Source organism: Vitis vinifera, chromosome 5 (genome assembly GCF_030704535.1).
Source record: "Vitis vinifera cultivar Pinot Noir 40024 chromosome 5, ASM3070453v1".
NCBI classification, from domain to species: Eukaryota; Viridiplantae; Streptophyta; class Magnoliopsida; order Vitales; family Vitaceae; genus Vitis; species Vitis vinifera.
The window spans coordinates 21,062,501-21,081,442 of NC_081809.1; the positions used below are offsets into that span (position 1 = coordinate 21,062,501).

The window sequence follows — 18,942 nt, forward strand, 5'->3', positions numbered from 1 at the left end:
AAATACACCTTTCTATCCCAAAAATTCCCTTCAAGGGGAGAATAAGAGTGAAGATAATTTCTAGAAATTTTCATCCGACATACTCCATCCAACTTTACTAGTTTCATCTAGCCTTACTCCACCAAATTCCTCTTCTCTTAACCTCTCTACAATTGACCATAATCTCAACTTGGAAAATGGAAACAATTCTAAAAGAAATAGTGAAACCGGGGTGCCTAATTTGGATGTTCAACAACAGCCCCAACAATATATTCCTGAGCTTCATGTCTACACTCATCGGGGAAATCAACAAAGAGTAGAAGACCTAGTACATCCTGCGACTTGTCATAATTCACACTCGAACTCAGGTAATTCACAAGTTCCTTTGCTTGCTATTAATTCTGATGATTTGCCTATTGCCTTAAGGAAAGGTATTTGTTCCTCTACACAACATCCCATAGCTCAAGTTGTAAAATATAATCATCTATCCTCTTCTATGAAAGCTTTGGTATCTAATCTAGCCGAGGTTAAAATACCTAAGACAATTGAAGAAGCGCTTTTGAAGAAAGAATGGAAAAATGCAACAGAAGAAGAAATGAAGGCCTTAGAGAAAAACAGAACTTGGGAGGTTGTTTCAAAACCTAGAGATGTTATTCCAGTCGAATGTAAATGGGTATTCACTGTCAAATACAGATCAGATGGGTCTATTTAAAGAATTAGACACAACTAGTTGCAAAGGGATTCACTCAAACCTATGGGATAGACTATCAGAAGGCATTTGCTTCAGTTGCTAAACTCAACACAATCAGAGTTGTTCTTTCTCTAGCAGTCAATTTGGACTAGCCTCTCCAACAACTTGACATAAAAAATGCTTTTTTGAATGGGGACCTATTTGAAGAAGTGTACATGGACCTTCTTCCTGAGTTTAAGGGTATAGGAACTCCGAACCAAGTGTGCAAACTAAAGAAATCCCTCTATGGACTCAAATAGTCTCCACGGGCATGGTTCAAAAGATTCATGAAAGGATGGTAAATCAACTATACTAATTGTGTATGTTAATGATATCATCTTAACTAGTGACAATTTTTTTCAAAAATGGCTTGTTTAAATAAGAGGTTAACAGAAGAATTTGAAATTAAAGATTTAGGCCCACTAAGGTACTTTCTCGGTATGGAGATTGCAAAGAACAGATCTAGTATTTATGTATCACAAAGGAAATATGTTCTTGATCTATTAAAGGAAACCGGTTTACTTGGATGCAAGCCAGTCGACACTCCTGCTGATCCCAACATCAAACTAAGTGACCAAAACACTAGTTCTGCAGTAGACAAGGGTAGATATCAAAGACTTGTGGGCAAACTTATTTACTTAGCCCACACATAGCTGGATATAGCCTTTGTCGTCAGTTTGGTAAGCCAGTTTATGCATGCCCCTTATGAGGAACATCTAGAGGTTGTCATGAGAATTCTTAAGTATCTAAAAGGAAGTCCAAGGAGAGGTCTTTTCTTTAAGAAGAGGCAGTCCCGTGAGATTAAGGCCTATACTGACACAGATTGGGCAGGTTCAGAAGTTGATAGAAGATCTACTTCAGAGTATTGTTGTTATGTTTGGGGCAATCTAGTAACATGGAGAAGAAAAAAGCAAAATGTTGTGGCCAAAAACAGTGCAGAATCTGAGCTTCAATCCTTGGCTAATGGGGTTAGTGAACTAATTGACTCAAGCTACTACTCTAGGAGTTGCAAATGTCAACCAAAAGTCCAATGAGATTATACAGTGACAATAAGGCAACGATCAGTATGGCTCACAATCCCGTTCATAATGATCGACACTTCATTAGACAAAAGATTGAAAGTGGTGAAATTTGTATTCCTCATGTCTCTTCCGCAGAGGAAACAATAGATATTCTAACCAAGGGATCACAACAGCCTTTTTTTGAGAAGATGTTAAGCAAGAGGGGATTGTTTGATGTCTACAATCCAACTCGAAGGGGAGTGTTGAAAAGTTTTTCCGTCAGGATATCAGAAATCCTGAGATTTTAGGAAGCAGTTGAACTGCTGTCCTGATTTTTAGGAATAAAATCTGATCCCATTTTGATTTTTATTTCCTAATTTATTGCTGATTATTTCCATGATTTTTTGATATGTTATTTGGCTAGAGATTTCTATGATTTTCTGATTTGTTATTTGGCAGGAGATTTCTATTTAAATCTCAGTTTTCTCTCTGTATTTTTATTCATTATTTTTTCGAATAATAAAATTAGCAGCAGTGTTCTTTTTCTCTCCGGTACCTTTGCACACATAATAATGCAATCCAAGCTTCATTCTCAAATTTGGTTCAGGAAAAATTTAAATGTGTAAAAGCATATAGCTTGCTTGACCAAATTTAAGAGATACACTTATCAAACTCCATGGAACAACAAACAAACAAGTTAGCAGGCATGAGGCATTTCATTACATGATTCCCTAGTTCCACACAAAAATATAGAAAGGTTGATTTTATGTAATTACAACGATTAACTAAGAACCGATTAAGCTGTGCTTTATTACAATTCAATGGTGAGTTTGAATGGTGGATCCTACATGTGAGCTTAATATCAAAATGCTTTGGGCATCACATGCCATCATTTTTATCTTACAAAGATACGGAGTTGGCACCAAAAATGATTTTAGTAAGAAATACTAGGATTAACAGAACTTTTTACTAAAGCCAGATGTGCAGCCTCTCATGAAAGAATAAGAAGGAAAGCATAAACATCTGTATGCAAAGAAAAAAATACATATTAGATGGAAAACCAACTGATACCAAAAAAAAAAAAAAAAAGGAAAAACAAAAGGGTTTATACTAGCCTCGCATAGTAGCATTTTTTACAAATACCAACAAATTGAACCTTGAAATACAAGAGCACATATATACATTTTTTTTTTCCATAATAAACGATAACGAGCACAAGAGTTAGAACAAAACCTGATGAAACCTTGAGTATATAAGCGTTCAGCTAATTGCATAGCCATTTGAGGTCCAAAGCCTAATGCACTTGAAGCAACCTGAATAAATCAAGACAATGTAATCAAATTATCTCACCATATTACTTAATGTCAATACTTTGCATATAAACTAGTTAATTAAGCCTACATACTTTGTTTTTAGCTGACTACAATACAGAACATTATAAATATTATTTTGAAACCATAAAACATATACTCCTAGAGATTCTCATCCTTGTAACCATAAGACAATGGATGGCGCTACTTGCACGATCACTTTTACCACCATTTTTACTACCTGCTTACACAGCAAGTGGCAATTGGATATAATAAGAAGTGGTCCCCATTTATTAAATGAAAAAGCTTGCTGGCATCCAATCATCACTTGCCACCTAGCAAAGTGGTAAAAGTGGTGGTTGTACCAGCATTCCCAAAGACAAGTTAAAGATAGCAATTCGTTCAATGAATAAAAATTCCACATAAGAGTGCCAAGAAAGGAAATAAGAACCACAATCCACGAGAATCTAAGAATCTATAAAAGCAAGCCCTAACCAAAACCCTCATAAAGATCCCATACAAATGGTTGTTTGCAAAATAAGCTTTAACCCTATGGAAGACAACCTCAGATTTTTTGGGTCTTCTTTCCAAATACACCAAATAGTAGCATGAGGGCCACATCTCCAAACTTTATTGATGTTCTTATTTCAGGTGTTAATATACTTGATGGTTAGTGACAGGTGATTTACCAATGCATACAAATAAAATATAAAAAGAATAAATCTGATAAAAAAAAATCTATTCAAAGAATAAACGATCACCATGATTCTTGAGTTCTTAATTTGATGATAATTAAGCCAAAATAAATACAGAAACCAAAACAAAACAAAACAAGACAATACAAAACAAAGAACACATTGGAAGAACCCAGATTGCCATCATTTACCTAGTTTGAGAGGTATTTGGCACAAAAAGCAGAATAGAAGACCATGTTTGCATCAAAAGAGTGGTTAAGATTTCAAATGCAAAGAAAAGTGTCATAATGGTTGTAAGAAATTACATTTGGTGACCAAAAATTTTGGCGAGCCATTAAAGTTTTCCTTAAATGTGTTCTTCCTTGAGTCAAGGTTCTAAGGCTATGATGGGTTGAAATTTGGAGACTTTTGGTATATTACAAACTCCTGCGAAATTAGAAGTTTGAATTTGTAATTTCTTTTATACAAGCTAATGGAAGAATTATCAATAGTTTTATACAAATATATTGATGAGTGATACTAACAACTCGAAACAAGGCTCTTCTTGCAACTAATGTGTTTACATATGTATACATTTTTTATAAGAAACTACACTATTATCAAGAAAGTAAAAAACCACAAAATCACCCAATATTCTGGTGACATGTTGAAGAAACTCAGCAGTGACAATTCACAACTGGTTCTTTTTTCTTTTTTTTTTAAAGAAAAAAAAAAGGAATCATAAAAATTACAAAGATAAGTGAGAATCTACAAAGCTGAGGAGAGAGAGTAAAGTTGGAATTTGGTAGTAACAAGGGATCAACAATATCACATGGGAAAATATATGTATAAAGAAAGAGAGGATAGCGGCAACTCTTGTGTGGCGCATGTGTGGACGTAAGCTGGAATTGACAGTTGCTCAATGTGGTAAGACATAAGCAGTGACATTTTCAGATTTTACAGGAATCTGATATTGTAAGTGATGAAGTCATAGGTTATTTCTATCAAGTTGGAGTAAGTATTGTCATTCTCTTTTTAATGGTTCTGTTCTAATTGTGGTTCTCTTGCATTTTCAAGGTTCTAGAAGGGTTCATCATTTACATTGTCTCAAAAGTCAATGTCATAGGTGATATATCCTTTAAAGTCCTTTGCAAGTGCATCCATTAAGTCTTCCTCTTCGAGAGTTGTTAATGGTCCTTGGACTAATATGCCATCTAGTGGCTCTTTTCCACATATGGACATGGTACTTGTTTCTCTAATAAGATAAAACATCTTCTTTCTTTTTCTTCCTTGCTTCAATTTGTAGAGCTCTACAACAGCTATGGTAGGTAAGGAATTCCTATGGCCTTGTCATCTCCCAGTCTAGTTCTCACTGTGGTGTTAAGAATCATGGTTGGTTATGTAAACGTGATGATAAGCGGGTATCACTGTATAATCTGTTACAAATAGAGGGGGTACACTTTCAGAAGCCAAATCCAAATTGTTTTGGGTTCCAAAAAGATAAGTTAGAATACTTTTAAATTTTTCTTGGAAATTATAAGAGATTGGCATCATATAGTTAAAAAAAAAAAAAAAAAGGTGTTTCAAAATTCTCTAACCTAAAAATTGAATTAAAAGGTCTAAAACTTCTTTTTGTATAAGAGAAGATTTACATACGCTAAATACATAACAAAAACTTTTCAGGGTCACAGTATGATATATACCCTGTTTTTATTCCAGCAGAATGAGATTGTGAAAGTTGTTCGTATGGAAATAACTGGTTCTTGTATAGTTGGTTATACTATTTTCTAAACTAATTTGTTTAATAAAAGCGTAATTGTTGAGCCCTACTTTGTTCTTTAAAATCATGTTCTAAGATTTTTCTGGTATAAGGGCAGACTTTTTAATTAAATTAACTAATTCTTGAAGACTCACAAAACTACTGGTTATTGCTATATTATTCTAAAATTTGAGTCTAATATTTTGAGGTTCTAAAAGTTTGAGGTCCTGAAACCTTTTTGTTTCTAAACTAATAAATTGATTTTGAATTTTTTGAGGTGTTGAGCTAAAGCCATAACTGTTCTTTTATAGGCGTACTCTAGATCTTGGTTTGGAAAAAAAAAGTGTCTTAACAACCAAAAACTATCTACTAAAACTTGATGTTCTTCAAACAGGTTTATAGAGAATGAAGAATTAAACCTCTATTGAGGATTTAGTACTTTGGTTAGTGTAATGGTTCTATAACTAAAACCCTGAGCTCTTATCAGTTGCTTCTGAGCCATGTTCTAGCATAAAACTTTGTTAGTGTTAGATTAATCGTCTACTTAGACAATTTGCTAAAATATTATCTTTTCCTCTAAAATGTTAAAATTCTGGTTTAAAGCCTATTAGTGCACTTTGAAATTTAATCTATCTTTTTGTTGATAATTTTGCAAAATAATTGCTTTCAAAAATGTTTTTAATATTTTCACAGTCAGTTTTGAAAGTGAATTGTTCTTGGTTTAAAACTAATTGAATTTTTCTAAAACTAAGATTATTGCTTCAATTTCTTAGTCAATTGAACTAAAGCTCTTTTGATTTTCATTAAAGGTTCCACTACAATATCTAGTGTTTTTCTTCTCCTTTGTTGGTTGAAACTAATAATATTCCTCCCAAACCAATTTGGTTTGAATCCATTTGAATTATTTTATATTCATTTTCTAAAGGCAATTGTAAGGTTAGAAGGTGCTCAACAAGTTCTTTTATTTGTGTACTCATCTAACATCTACCTAATTAAAATATTTTTGACATGTATTTTTTAATTTGTTAAAAAGAGATCTTGCTAATTGGCTAAGATTTTTAATATGAGGCCTAGCATAATTTAATAATCTTAAAAAACTTTGAAAGGTTTTTAAATCTTCTAGTTTATCTGGAAATTTATTAATTTTTTCTATAAAATGGTTTTGTAACTTCACTTTTCTGTTTTCTAATTCTAAACCTAAAAATTCAATTCAATTTTTAAATAACTTTATTTTAGTTTTACTCATAACTAACCCATTATTAATCAATTATTCGGAAACAAATTGTAGATGTTGTACATGTTCCTAGAAAGAATGAGAAAAAATTATAATATCTTCAATATAAACAAGAATAAAAGTATATTTACTAAAAATATTATTCATTATGCAGTGAAATATTTGTGGTGTATTTCTTAATCTAAATGGTATAATATTCCATTCATCGAGTTTACAAGGACATGAAAACACTGTCCATGATTTGCTTTCTTTAATCTAGTCTAATTTGCCAAAATCGACTTTTACAATCCAATTGAGAAAAATAATTAAAATCTTGAATATGATTCAATAAAGAATCTTTATTTAGTAATATCCATTAGTACTACAATGTACACTCATTACAAATGACTTTAAAAATGAATTTTCAATAGTAACATGGAGATAAAAATTTTATTTCATTGAATTTTAACACTTGAAAACACATAACATTTATAAAACAAATTAAATTTTGAGGGGAAAAAAAAACAATTATCTATTAGATTACATATATATATTAGAAAGTAATAAAAATATGTTCGTAATTTTTGTTACGCACTTTTCTAATGTTTAGCTATTTTCACTTCATAAAACATAAAAGAAAAAAATAACTTATCCATACAAATATATCAAAACTGACTAAAAAGATTATTGCAAATATTTTAAGGATAACTATTTATTAAAAAAATATATACAAAACAATTATCTTAAAAACGTGTGTATGACATAACTTTGAGCATATCATAATCTTTAAAAGCAAAGAAAACTCACATGTATGCTCATAAATTTTGCAATAATATTATTAATTTTATCAATAAAGATTTTGAATATTATTGCAAGCATTTTAAAGATAATTATTTATAAGCCTCATTCAAAAAAATTATCTTTAAGACGTGTATTAACAACTTTTCAACCTTATCATAATATTTAATAGCATAAAAAATTATGTGTGTGTTAATAATTTTTAAATAATATTATAGATTTTATCAACAGAGACAAAGAAGATTATTACAAATGTTTTAAGAATAACTATTTATAAAGTTATATTCAAAACAATTGTTAGAACACGTGTATTTAAAAAAAAAAAAAAAACTTCTTTTCGATCTTTCCAATTCAACACGGTATCATCATAAAGATTTGTTCGAGGAATAGAACTCTATTTGGAAAGTGGCCATGAAGTTTTACTAAGGAAAGTAATGTTTTATGGCATAAGGTCATTTTGAGTATCTACAAGCTATAGTGCAATATTTAGGATGCCAATGTAGCATTCAGGTGGTCATATTGTCACCCTTCAAAGGCTATTGCTCAAGTTTTCTAAGATTTCTCCATTCATACCCTAAAATTTTTTGTGGGCAACAATAATAGATTCATTTTTTGGAAGACTCGTGGTGGAAAGATTAACCACTTTGCTCTTAATTTCTAAACATTTTTCATGTAATGATGGCTTGAAATTCTCCTATTTCATCCATTCTCAATTTATCGCCCTCTTTGTCTTGGAACTTTCATTTTCGTCATAACCTCATTGATTCAAAAAGTGGTGATTTTAAAATTCTTAGGTCCTTCATTCATGTGTACTTGTTGCTTTCCTTTCCAAATATGAGAGTTTCATCCTTATTATCCTTTAGCTTATTTATTGTAAAATCTTACTTCTTAGCTCTGGCTAAACTTGTGACTTCAACCCTTTCTCTTCATGCCAATTTCATGCGGAAGTATAAAACATCATTTAAGGTTAAGGTTTTTGCATGGCTGGTGGGTAACAAAAAAGTCGAACACCAATGACTACCACAAGTGAGAAGACCCTATAAAGCCCTTAGTCTGGACCATTGCACCATGTGTTTGAGGAGTAGCGAATCAATTGATCATCTCTTTTTACATTGCTCAGTAACTTTAGGGATGTAGCATAAACTATTCAAACTAGCAAGATTATAGACTAGGTTCCTCCTAAAGTGTAAGTAATATGATGACCATTTCTTTTAAGGGGTTCAAGAGTACTCTCAAACTCCAAAGCAGGCTTCCTAGACCCACTTCAGACCACTTTCCCATTATGTTGGAGGGTGGTGGGCTCAGGAGGGGTCCCTCCCCGTTTAGGTTTGAAAATATGTGGCTTAAAGTGGATGGCTTTAAGGACCTCATTCGGGGTTGGTGGTAGGGGGTTGTGGTAAGAGGGAATGCTAGTTTCAGGCTAGCTACTAAGCTGAAGGAGTTGAAGCAAAGAATCAAAGACTGGAATAGGGATGTGTTTGGCAGGCTGGAAGTCAATAAAAAGTCAGCTCTTCAACAAGTTGAATTTTGGGATGGGGTGGAAAGCGAGAGGAGCCTCTCAGAAAGGGAAACTGAGCTGAAAAAGGAAGTCAAGGAAACCTATAAAGAGTGGGTCTTGCTGGAAGAAATCCATTGGAGACAATTATCTAGGGAGTTGTGGTTAAAGGAAGGGGATAGGAACACAGGTTTTTTCCACAGGATGGCAAATGCCCTCCGGAGAAATGATTCCTTGGACAAAATTAAGATTAACGGGGTGTGGCTGAATGAGGATCAAGAGGTGAGGGAAGGGATTGTTGATGCTTTTCAACATCTGCTCTCAAAAGAGCCAGGCTAGAAAGCTGACATAGAAGGGCTGCATCTTCAGAGTCTGAATGCCCAAGAAGCTGAATTTTTGGAAGTGCCCTTCTCTGAGGAAGAAATCCATTCTGCCCTGTTGGAGCTAAATGGTGACAAAGCTCCTGGCCCGGATGGGTTCACAATGGCCTTTTGGCAAACATGTTGGGATTTTGTGAAGGAGGAAATTTTGGAGATGTTCAAGGAGTTTTATGTTCAAAGATCCTTTGCCAAGAGCCTGAACACTACTTTCCTGGTCCTTATTCCAAAGAAAGGGGGTGCTGAGGACCTAGGGGATTTCCGGCCCATTAGCCTTTTAGGGGGATTGTACAAGTTGTTGGCTAAGGTTTTGGCTAATAGGCTGAAGAAGGTTTTAGGAAAGGTGGTTTCTGAGGATCAAAATGCGTTTATGAAGGGCAGACAGATTTTAGATGTCTCGCTTATAGCTAACGAGGTGGTTGAATTTTGGCAAAAACGAAAAGAGAAAGGGTTGATTTGTAAATTGGACATTGAAAAAGTCTATGACAACATAAATTGGAATTTTCTTATGAAGGTTTTGCATAAGATGGGCTTTGGGCCTCGGTGGATGGAGTGGATCTAGAGCTGTATCTCAACTGCCAAGTTCTCTGTTCTAGTCAATAGGGTCCCTGCAGGCTTCTTCTCAAGCACCAAGGGGCTGCGTCAAGGAGACTCTCTTTCTCCTTACCTTTTTGTGTTGGGAATGGAAGTGCTAAGTGCACTTTTAAGAAGGGTTGTGGATGGGGGGTTCATTTCAGGTTGTAAGCTTCGGGGGGGAGGTAGGATGGAGTTAAATGTGTCCCACCTTCTCTTTGCTGATGATACAGTCATATTCTGTTAAGCAAGGAAAGAGAATCTAACTTTTTTGAGCTGGATTTTGGCTTGGTTTGAGGCTACTTCCGGGTTAAGGATCAATCTGGCCAAAAGTGAATTAATTCCGGTTGGAAAGGTGGAAGAGATTGAGGAAATGGCAGTGAAGCTAGGGTGTAGGGTGGGGTCTTTGCCCACTGTTTATTTGGGGCTGCCTTTAGGAGCCTATCACAAGACTCCTATGTGGGATGGGGTGGATGAGAGAATGAGGAGAAGACTAGCCTTGTGGAAAAGACAATATATCTCCAAAGGCGGGAGAATCACCCTTATTAAGAGCACGCTGGCCAGCATGCCGATTTACCAATTATCTCTTTTTCGAATGCCCAAGATTGTTGCAAAAAGGCTGGAAAAATTACAAAGAGACTTCCTTTGGGGAGGGGGAAGCTTGGAAAGGAGAGTCCACTTAATTAATTGGGAGGAGGTGTGCGCTCAAAAGGAGAAGGGGGGTCTAGGCTTAAGGAAGATTATCCTTCTGAACAAGGCCTTGCTGAGAAAATGGGTTTGGAGATTTGCCATTGAAAAGGATAATCTTTGGAAGAAGGTTTTGTTGGTGAAATATGACCAAGAGGGTCTTGGGTGGAGGACTAATGAGGTTCGTGGGACGTATGGAGTGGGGGTTTGGAAGGAGATTCTGAAGGAGGCATGCTGGTGCTGGGATAACTTGCAGTTTAAAGTGGGTAAAGGGACTAAAATTAAGTTCTGGACTGATCATTGGTGTGGCAATGCAGCACTGTCCCAAATCTTCCCCCAGTTATTCTCTTTGACGGTCCAGAGGAATGCGACGGTTAATGAAGTGTGGGACTCTAGTTTTGGTCATGGAGGTTGGAACCTCAGATTCTCTAGAGACTTTAATGATTGGGAGTTGGACTTGATAGGTGAGTTGCTGAATTTGTTAAGGGACTGCAGAGTATCTTTAGAGGAGGATTCAGTTTTTTGGAAAGGTGGGGGAAGTGGTATTTTTGGGGTTAAGGACGCTTATTTTCTGCTGGTCACCCCCAATAACTTCGCTTTCCCGAAGAAGAACATTTGGGTGGATAAGGTTCCAACCAAAGCTACTTTTTTTGCTTGGGAGGCCACTTGGGGGAAGATTCTCACCCTGGATAGGCTTTAGAAACGGGGGTGGCAACCCCCCAACAGTTGTTTTTTATGTGGTTGTGAAGAAGAAACTGTAAATCACATTCTTTTACACTGTACAGTGGTCAGGGTCCTCTGGGAGATCATTCTCGCCATGTTTGGGGTTCCATGGGTGTTCCCAGAGACGGTTAAAGAGGTGTTATTCAGTGGAAAGGCCCTTTTGTGGGGAAAAAAAGGAAAAAGATTTGGAATTCCATCCCGTTGTGTATTTTTTAAACGGTTTGGAAAGAGAGGAATAGGTTAGCTTTTAGGGGAGGGTCTTTAGCTATACAGAAGCTCAAAAATTCTTTTGTTTGTAATCTTTGGAGTTGGGCTCGGGTGTACATTGGTGGGGAGTCCTCGTCTCTCTTAGGCTTTTTGGAGTGGCTAGCGTCCACTTAAGGGCTGGTGAGGGTGTTTGTTTTTTGTGTCTTTTGGGTTAGGCTGTTGTGTATACTCCCTGTATGCCTTGTGGCTTTTTGCCTTTTAATCTATTGCTTGCTTATTTATCAAAAAAAAAAAAAAGGCAAAGCACTTTGGCGTATTGCTTGTCTCACATTGATTTAGATAAATTGACATGAGAGAAATGCAAGGATTTTTTTAAGATAAGTAGACAAGTATGAAGACTATTTGGGACCTAATATATTTATATTCCTATTTCTGGCCCGTACCACAACTTTCAAAGGTACTCCTCTCAATATTAAACAACTTAATTGGAACTTGGTATGTAGATAGAAAGAGTGAGAAAGGAATTTATTCTCTTTATGAACTTCACCTCTAATGGGTTAGTTTTAAGTTAAATATCAATGGATCTACTTTGAGTAATCCAGGTAGGTTAGAGATTGGATTGATGATAAGTGTCTGTGGTAGTTCAATGGTGAGAGCATTTTTAAAACTGATAGAAGAGAGTTTTACCATTAAGGAAGAGATTTTAGCTTTTTTAAAGGACTTGCTAAAGTTTAGGGCTCTTTGTCTTTCTAAGTTATCGGTGGAAGTAGATTATGCTATTTTGATATCTTTAAGTGTCTAAATAAGAGAGAGGACCTTGGAGGTAGGATGGATGGGTTCGTCAAATTCAAAATGTTGCTTATGACTTAGCTTGTTCTATCTCTGTGTATCCTTAGTTAAAAATGTCCCAATCTTTTAGCAGAAAGAGGAGACAAGCTTCAAACTGCTTTTAGGGGGTGTGGGGGGGAGGGTGTGAGATTTTTTACCTCCTTAAGGAGTCTAGAGTTGTGTTAATTTGTCCAATTTCATCTTATATCTTTGTGATTATAACTGTCCTCATATTCATATTTCAGAAGTTCACTCTATTTTCATTTTGATCAACCTTGTATATTTTGGAAGAATTTTTTATCCTTTATCGTATATATGAATTCGTTTGTTTCTAATCAATACATATATTCACAGATTATTTATGACTTTTTTGGGAAACAAGAAAAAGGGGTTGCATCTCATTTTGGTAGGTCAGTTTTTCCAACATACAGCTAAGATATCAGCCAACATTGTTGATTTTTACTTCTTTGTCGAATTTATCAATCTAAGCTTTTTGAAGACACAACAACCCAACCCCTTGCTATGATCCAAAATCCTCTATCTATGATGGTTGTATCTCTAAGACATTTTTTTTCACTGATGTGATTCACCTTTCAATATCGTATGCTCCAAACTTCATGCATTCAGCCTTGGGAAAATAAAATGGTGCGGGTGAAAATAAAATAAAAATCACGAAAGCATCAAATATATTGAGTACGAGGATTCTTTTCACCAAAACATACCAAATAAACCACACTCCATCTTATACTACGCAGACATAAAGCTCTTAACAATGTCTTGCCCTTCAATCCTCCTATTTTCATATCATCAAAAGTTCTTTTATGTGTTTCCTATGTAATTCTCCATCGTTAGGTCATTAGAAACTTGACGAAGCCTCAATTACCTATATGCTGATTGCTCTTCTATTCAAAAATCAATAAAAGCCTATTCATCTCCAGGTGAGAGTTAACTGTATTCTTTTGGCTGCAAGTACAATGACAATGCGATTTCCAAATTACACAGCCTCAATATACTGCCCAACACTGAACAGATTAGTTAAAAGTCTATTACATCTTTCTCAAATGCATACAAGTCTTACTCTATCAAAACTTCAGTTTACCTTGATTAGTTAGCAGGATATCTAACATGTAAATATCAAAAAATCCTCCAACCAAAAAAACTAAAATAAAATAAATAAAAAATCCAAACAAAACCTTGATGATCTTTAAGATTAAATTAACAACAATTTCAAATGAAAGAATTTTCTTAGAAGCTCCTAGCACCAAATGAACCATAAGAAATACAGCACCGTTTTCCTCTCTCTCTTCTTCCTCCCCCCCCTCTATACCTTCTCTTTTAAGCACCAAAACATGCAAATTTTATAATCCTCCAATCTTTACTGAAATAAGCCTGTTTTCACTAGAAAAGCCAGCACACAGAGCATTTGGACAGGAGACATGTAAATAGAGTCATTCATGAAACCAAGTAATGGACAAAGCAATGAGCTGGGGGGATAAGGACAAATTTTGTGCAAACTGGGAAAAAAATGGAATTGACGCTGGTTGCGTTTTAACCTTCAGAAGATTAACTGTATTGAGACCAGAAGGTCGACTTTTGCTTTCCTGTTTTTCTGATATGTCAGTAACTTCTACAATTCCATCCTCCATTACCAAGTTTTGAAACATGACAGCAACCTGTGATAGTTAAATCCATGAAACAGCATATCATTATGAAGGAAAGCATAGAGTGAGATAGTAAAAGGAATCAAAGCAGAAAAGACCTACATCTAAGTCAAACAGCTTGTTACGTTCCCATTCCAACTGAAGTTCATAGCCATTGTGTGTGATATAAGGATGCAAGGCCCAAAACTTCTCTGGCTTAAAAGTATTAATTTGCAAGTAGCGCTGTACACAGAAGCCAAGAGTAGGAGTTTGACAAGGACCATATCTGAAACAAGCCGTAGAAAAGCACAATTGAATGATTGATTTGAGTTGAAAATGGAATACTAAAAAATGCACCGGTCAATATAAATAGGTTCAGAAGTGAAACAATCCAGACTTATTTAAAGGAAATGAGTTTAAAATATTAAAGATACAAATGATGATATCATAAAGAGCAATAAAGCAAAACTAGGATGCATACTCTAAAAAGCCGGTTAAAAACTTAAACAGTAAATTTTTACAAAATGTCTTAACATGTTTATAGAACAAGTGCTAAAAGGAGATGTTGAGATCTGACCAAAAAAGAAATGCTGAGATGGAAATTGGCAAGACAAGAAATATATTATAAAACTAAATGTTGTGAAGAAAAATGGTATTTCTCATTAATATTTTTAAACGTATACTGCCCTCAAAATATATACAGAAATAGAAAAGAAAAAATTGAAAACTACCCTATTAAAAGATCCATATAAATCAGGGATGATTGATCATTATTCTAGGCTACCACTATTCTAGGTAATATATAGATATACACAGTTGTACACAGATATGCACAATTGTACACAGATCTGCACAGCTGTATACACGTAACCGTATACACACAAAGTTGTATATTTTCCACACTTCCTCTTAAGATGGTGAATAAGCTGATGAATAGATATTATCTATTCCCAACTTGTTAATAATTTCTTGAAATCGAGCATTAAGTAATTCTTTCATTAAAATATCAGCTAACTGACCTCCAATGGACACATATCGTGTGTAGATTAAGTCACTGTCTAACTTCTCCTTAATAAAACATTTGTCCACTTCCACATGCTTGGTTTTGTTATGCTATACCAGGTTCTATGCAATGTTGATGGCTAACTTATTGTTGCACTAAAGTTTCATCGATGTCTCCCATTTAATCTTCAAGTTCTCCAAGATAATCTTGAGCCAAAGGAACTCACATATTCCTTGGGCCATCGCACGAAACTCTGCTTTTGCACTAGATCTTGCAACAACGTTCTATTTCTTACTCCTCCAAGTTACCAAGTTCCCTCCAAGAAATGTGCAATATCTTGTAGTTAACCTCCGGTCAACAACTAATCCTCCATAATCTACATCAATATAAGCATCCAATGATGGTTCAATGTTTTTCTTTAAAAACAATTCCTTTCCTTGGTGTTGCTTTTAGGTAATATAGGATGTTGTATATAGCCTGTAGATGAACTTCCTTCGGGTTATGCATAAACGGACTCACTAGGGTGATTACATAGGCTATGTTTGGTTGCATATGTGAGCGGTAAATGAACCTGCCAACCAATCTTTGGCATATACCCTTGTCAACAATTGTATCCTCACTTGCTTCTCCAAGCTGATGGTTCAAATCAACAAGTGTGTCAACTGGTATACATTTCGTTTTTCTTATCTCCTACAATAAGTCAAAAACATACATTTGTTGGGAGACAAAAATTCCCTTTTTTGAGTGAGCCACATCAATTCCCAAGAAATACTTTAGTCTTCCAAGCTCCTTTATTTCAAACTCTTTTACTAAGCATTGCTTCAATGCTTCTCTTTCTTCAAGATCATTTCTAGTCACTATTATATCATTTACATAAACCAATAGGGCAATTACTCCCTGTTGAATATAATGTATTTATAGTGTACAATCTTTCTTTCTTTTCTTAATATAGGTCGCATATATAGTAGTTAGTTCAACCTAGCCTTGTATATATATTTCTCTATTGTAAGAAGTTAATCATATGAATGAGAATTAAGGTTTTCTCTCTCTTTCTTTCAACATGGTATCAGAGCCAAGGGAGAAAACTTTATTCTTTCTGGTTTACCCGTGTAATTAATTCCGAGAATCTGTCCAGTGACCGTGTTTCATTCCGGTCACCTTTTCCATCTCCCAAAGCTTTCCGGTCAGCCATATCGTGGTCAAAAAACCCTCATCACCATCAACATTTTTCCAGCAATATTTTCCGGAGACTTTTCCGGCGACTTTTTTTTTCCCGGCGATATTTTCCGACACCGACCACATCATCAGGAGCGCAAAGAGGAGATCTGCAACTTTTCTCAAAGCACCGGAGCCAAAAACCGATCCACACACCGTTTTTCTCTTGCGACCTGAATCCCACAAGCCGGCGCGTGAGGGCGTGTGGCCCACTTTCTGGTGCCAAGCTTCTACCAACAGGCTCGTCCGGCGCTGTCTTGCACTTCTAAGCCTCCGTTAGTCCTCTCCGAACCCTACTTCATTTTTTTGGCATTTCAGCCTCCACAGGTCTTCTTTCAGCCTCCTCCGGCCTCCGACGGCAGCTCCTTTCCATGGTCGAGACCTATGTGTGCCTTGGGAAGGCCTCTTCTTCATCTCCAGTCACTTTTCTCCTTTGTTTGGGTCCCGACATACCAAGTTCTTCTTCCACAGTTGTGATCCGACCTCCCTTTAGAGCTCTCTTCGACCCAAACGTGATTCAATCTTAGGTGAAGTGGATATGGCGACTAAAAATCCTATTTTTACATCCGTCATCTCTAGATCTCCTACTATCATATCAAAAAAATTGATTGGTAGTGAGAATTATCTCTCCTGATCAGCGTCCGTGGAACTCTAGTTTATGGGACAAGGTTATGAGAATCATCTTGTTACACCTGAGGATGTTATACCTGATGTTGACAAAGTACAATGGAAAAAAATCAATGCATAATTATGCAGCGTATTATAGCAATCTGCTGATCCCAAAATTTTACATCATCTTCGTGCCTACAAAACCTGCTTTAAATTTTGGACTCAGGCTAAAGGATTATACACGAATGATATTCAACGATTTTATAAGGTGGTTTCTGATATTGTTCATGTGAGACAGCAGGACATGGATTTGTCTGCTTATATTGGCCGGATTGCATCTCTTAAGGAGGAGTTCTTAACTTTGATGCCCTTCACTAATGGTGCTGAAGCTCAACAAATACAGACTGACAAGTTCTTTATGGTGTTAACCCTCATTGGCCTCCATCCAGATCTTGAGTCTGTCCGAAATCAGATTCTTGCCAGTCCATCAATACCATCATTGGATGATGTGTTCGCTCGTCTCTTACGCCTCTCCTCTACTCAGACCTTGTCGACTGATGGTCCTTCAAATTCATCTGTGTTAGCCTCTCAAACTAACTCTCAAAGAGGACGTAGTGGCAATAGGGGTCGAGGACAACGTCCTCAGTGCACCTATTGTAATAAGTTTGGTCACACTCGAGATCGTTGCTATCAGTTACATGGACGGCCTCCTCGCACTGCCCACATTGTTCAGTCATCTAATCCTCTGCTATCTCGACCTAACTCCGCTGCGAGCTCCACATCTCAGAGTATCACCCTTACTGGTAGTGATTATGATGCCTATCTCTGATATCAGGCAGTCACATCAGCCTCTGTTGCTTCTGTTGCCCAGACCGGTAATGTCTCTGTCTGCTTTACTCAGTCTCCTTCTCTTGGCCCATGGATTCTAGATTCTGGAGCATCTGATCATATCTCTGATAATAAACACCTTTTCTCCTCTATTACTACAACCTCTACCTTACCTACTGTTACTTTAGCTAATGGTTCCCAAACTATGGCTAAAGGTATTGGTTTGGCTCATCCTCTCCCTTCCCTACCTCTCCATTCTGTCCTTTATGCCCCTGAGTGTCCTTTTAATCTTATTTCCATCAGCAAAATAACTCGCACTCTTAATTGTTCTATCACTTTTTCTGATAAATTTGTGATCTTGCAAGACCGAAGTACGAGGAAAACGATTGGCATAGGGCGTGAGTCTCAAGGCCTCTATCACCTCACATCACCTTCATCTCTTGCAGCTTGCATTTCCACCGATGCTCCTCTTCTCATTCACAATCGTCTCGGTCATCCTAGTCTCTCCAAATTCCAGAAGATGGTCCCTCGTTTTTCCACTTTGCCGTCGCTTGCATGTGAGTCATGTCAGCTTGGGAAACATACTCGTGTCTCGTTCCCAAAGCGTTTGAATAATCGGGTAAAGTCTCCTTTTGAACTTGTCCACACTGATGTTTGGGGTCTGTGTCGGACCACGTCTACTTTAGGATTTCAGTATTTTGTCACTTTCATTGATGACTATTCAAGATGTACTCGGTTATTTTTAATGAAAAATCGAGCTGAGTTATTCTCTATTTTCCAGAAATTTTATGCTGAAATTCAAACACAATTCAATGTTTCTATTCGAGTGTTACGCAGTGACAATGCTCGGGAATATTTTTCTACACCCTTCACTTATTTTATGTCCCAACATGGGATCCTCCATCAATCATCTTATGCTCATACTCCTCAACAAAATGAGGTTGCTAAACGTAAAATCGACATCTTATTGAGACAGCTCGTACCCTCCTTCTCCATAGTCATGTTCCTTTTCGTTTTTGGGGGGATGCTGTTCTTATAGCCTGTTACTTGATTAATCGTATGCCCTCATCTATATTACATGACCAAATCCCTCATTCCCTCCTTTTTCCTGCCCAACCTCTTTATTTCCTTCCTCCTCGTGTCTTTGGTTGTACTTGTTTTGTTCATACTCTCACACCTGGACAGGACAAGCTCTCCGCCAAGGCTACAAAATGCCTCTTCTTGGGATACTCTCGACTTCAGAAGGGCTATTGTTGTTATTCCCCTGACACTCATCGTATTTTCTCTCCGCTG

General features: G+C 36.3%; 1 protein-coding gene across 4 annotated transcripts in view; it reads right to left on the reverse strand.

Annotated features, from left to right (window-relative positions):
• Positions 1–18,942, reverse strand: part of LOC100260076 (DNA topoisomerase 3-beta) — a 71,568-nt gene that overhangs the window by 19,184 nt on the left and 33,442 nt on the right. For all 4 annotated transcript variants that reach the window (XM_010652099.3, XM_059737020.1, XM_010652100.3 and 1 more), the window contains 3 exons: positions 14,118–14,280; positions 13,908–14,027; positions 2,944–3,023 (listed from right to left, as the gene is read on the reverse strand). In XM_010652099.3, the coding sequence (XP_010650401.1) occupies positions 2,944–3,023; positions 13,908–14,027; positions 14,118–14,280 (363 nt within the window). The remainder of the gene's footprint in view (positions 1–2,943; positions 3,024–13,907; positions 14,028–14,117; positions 14,281–18,942) is intronic.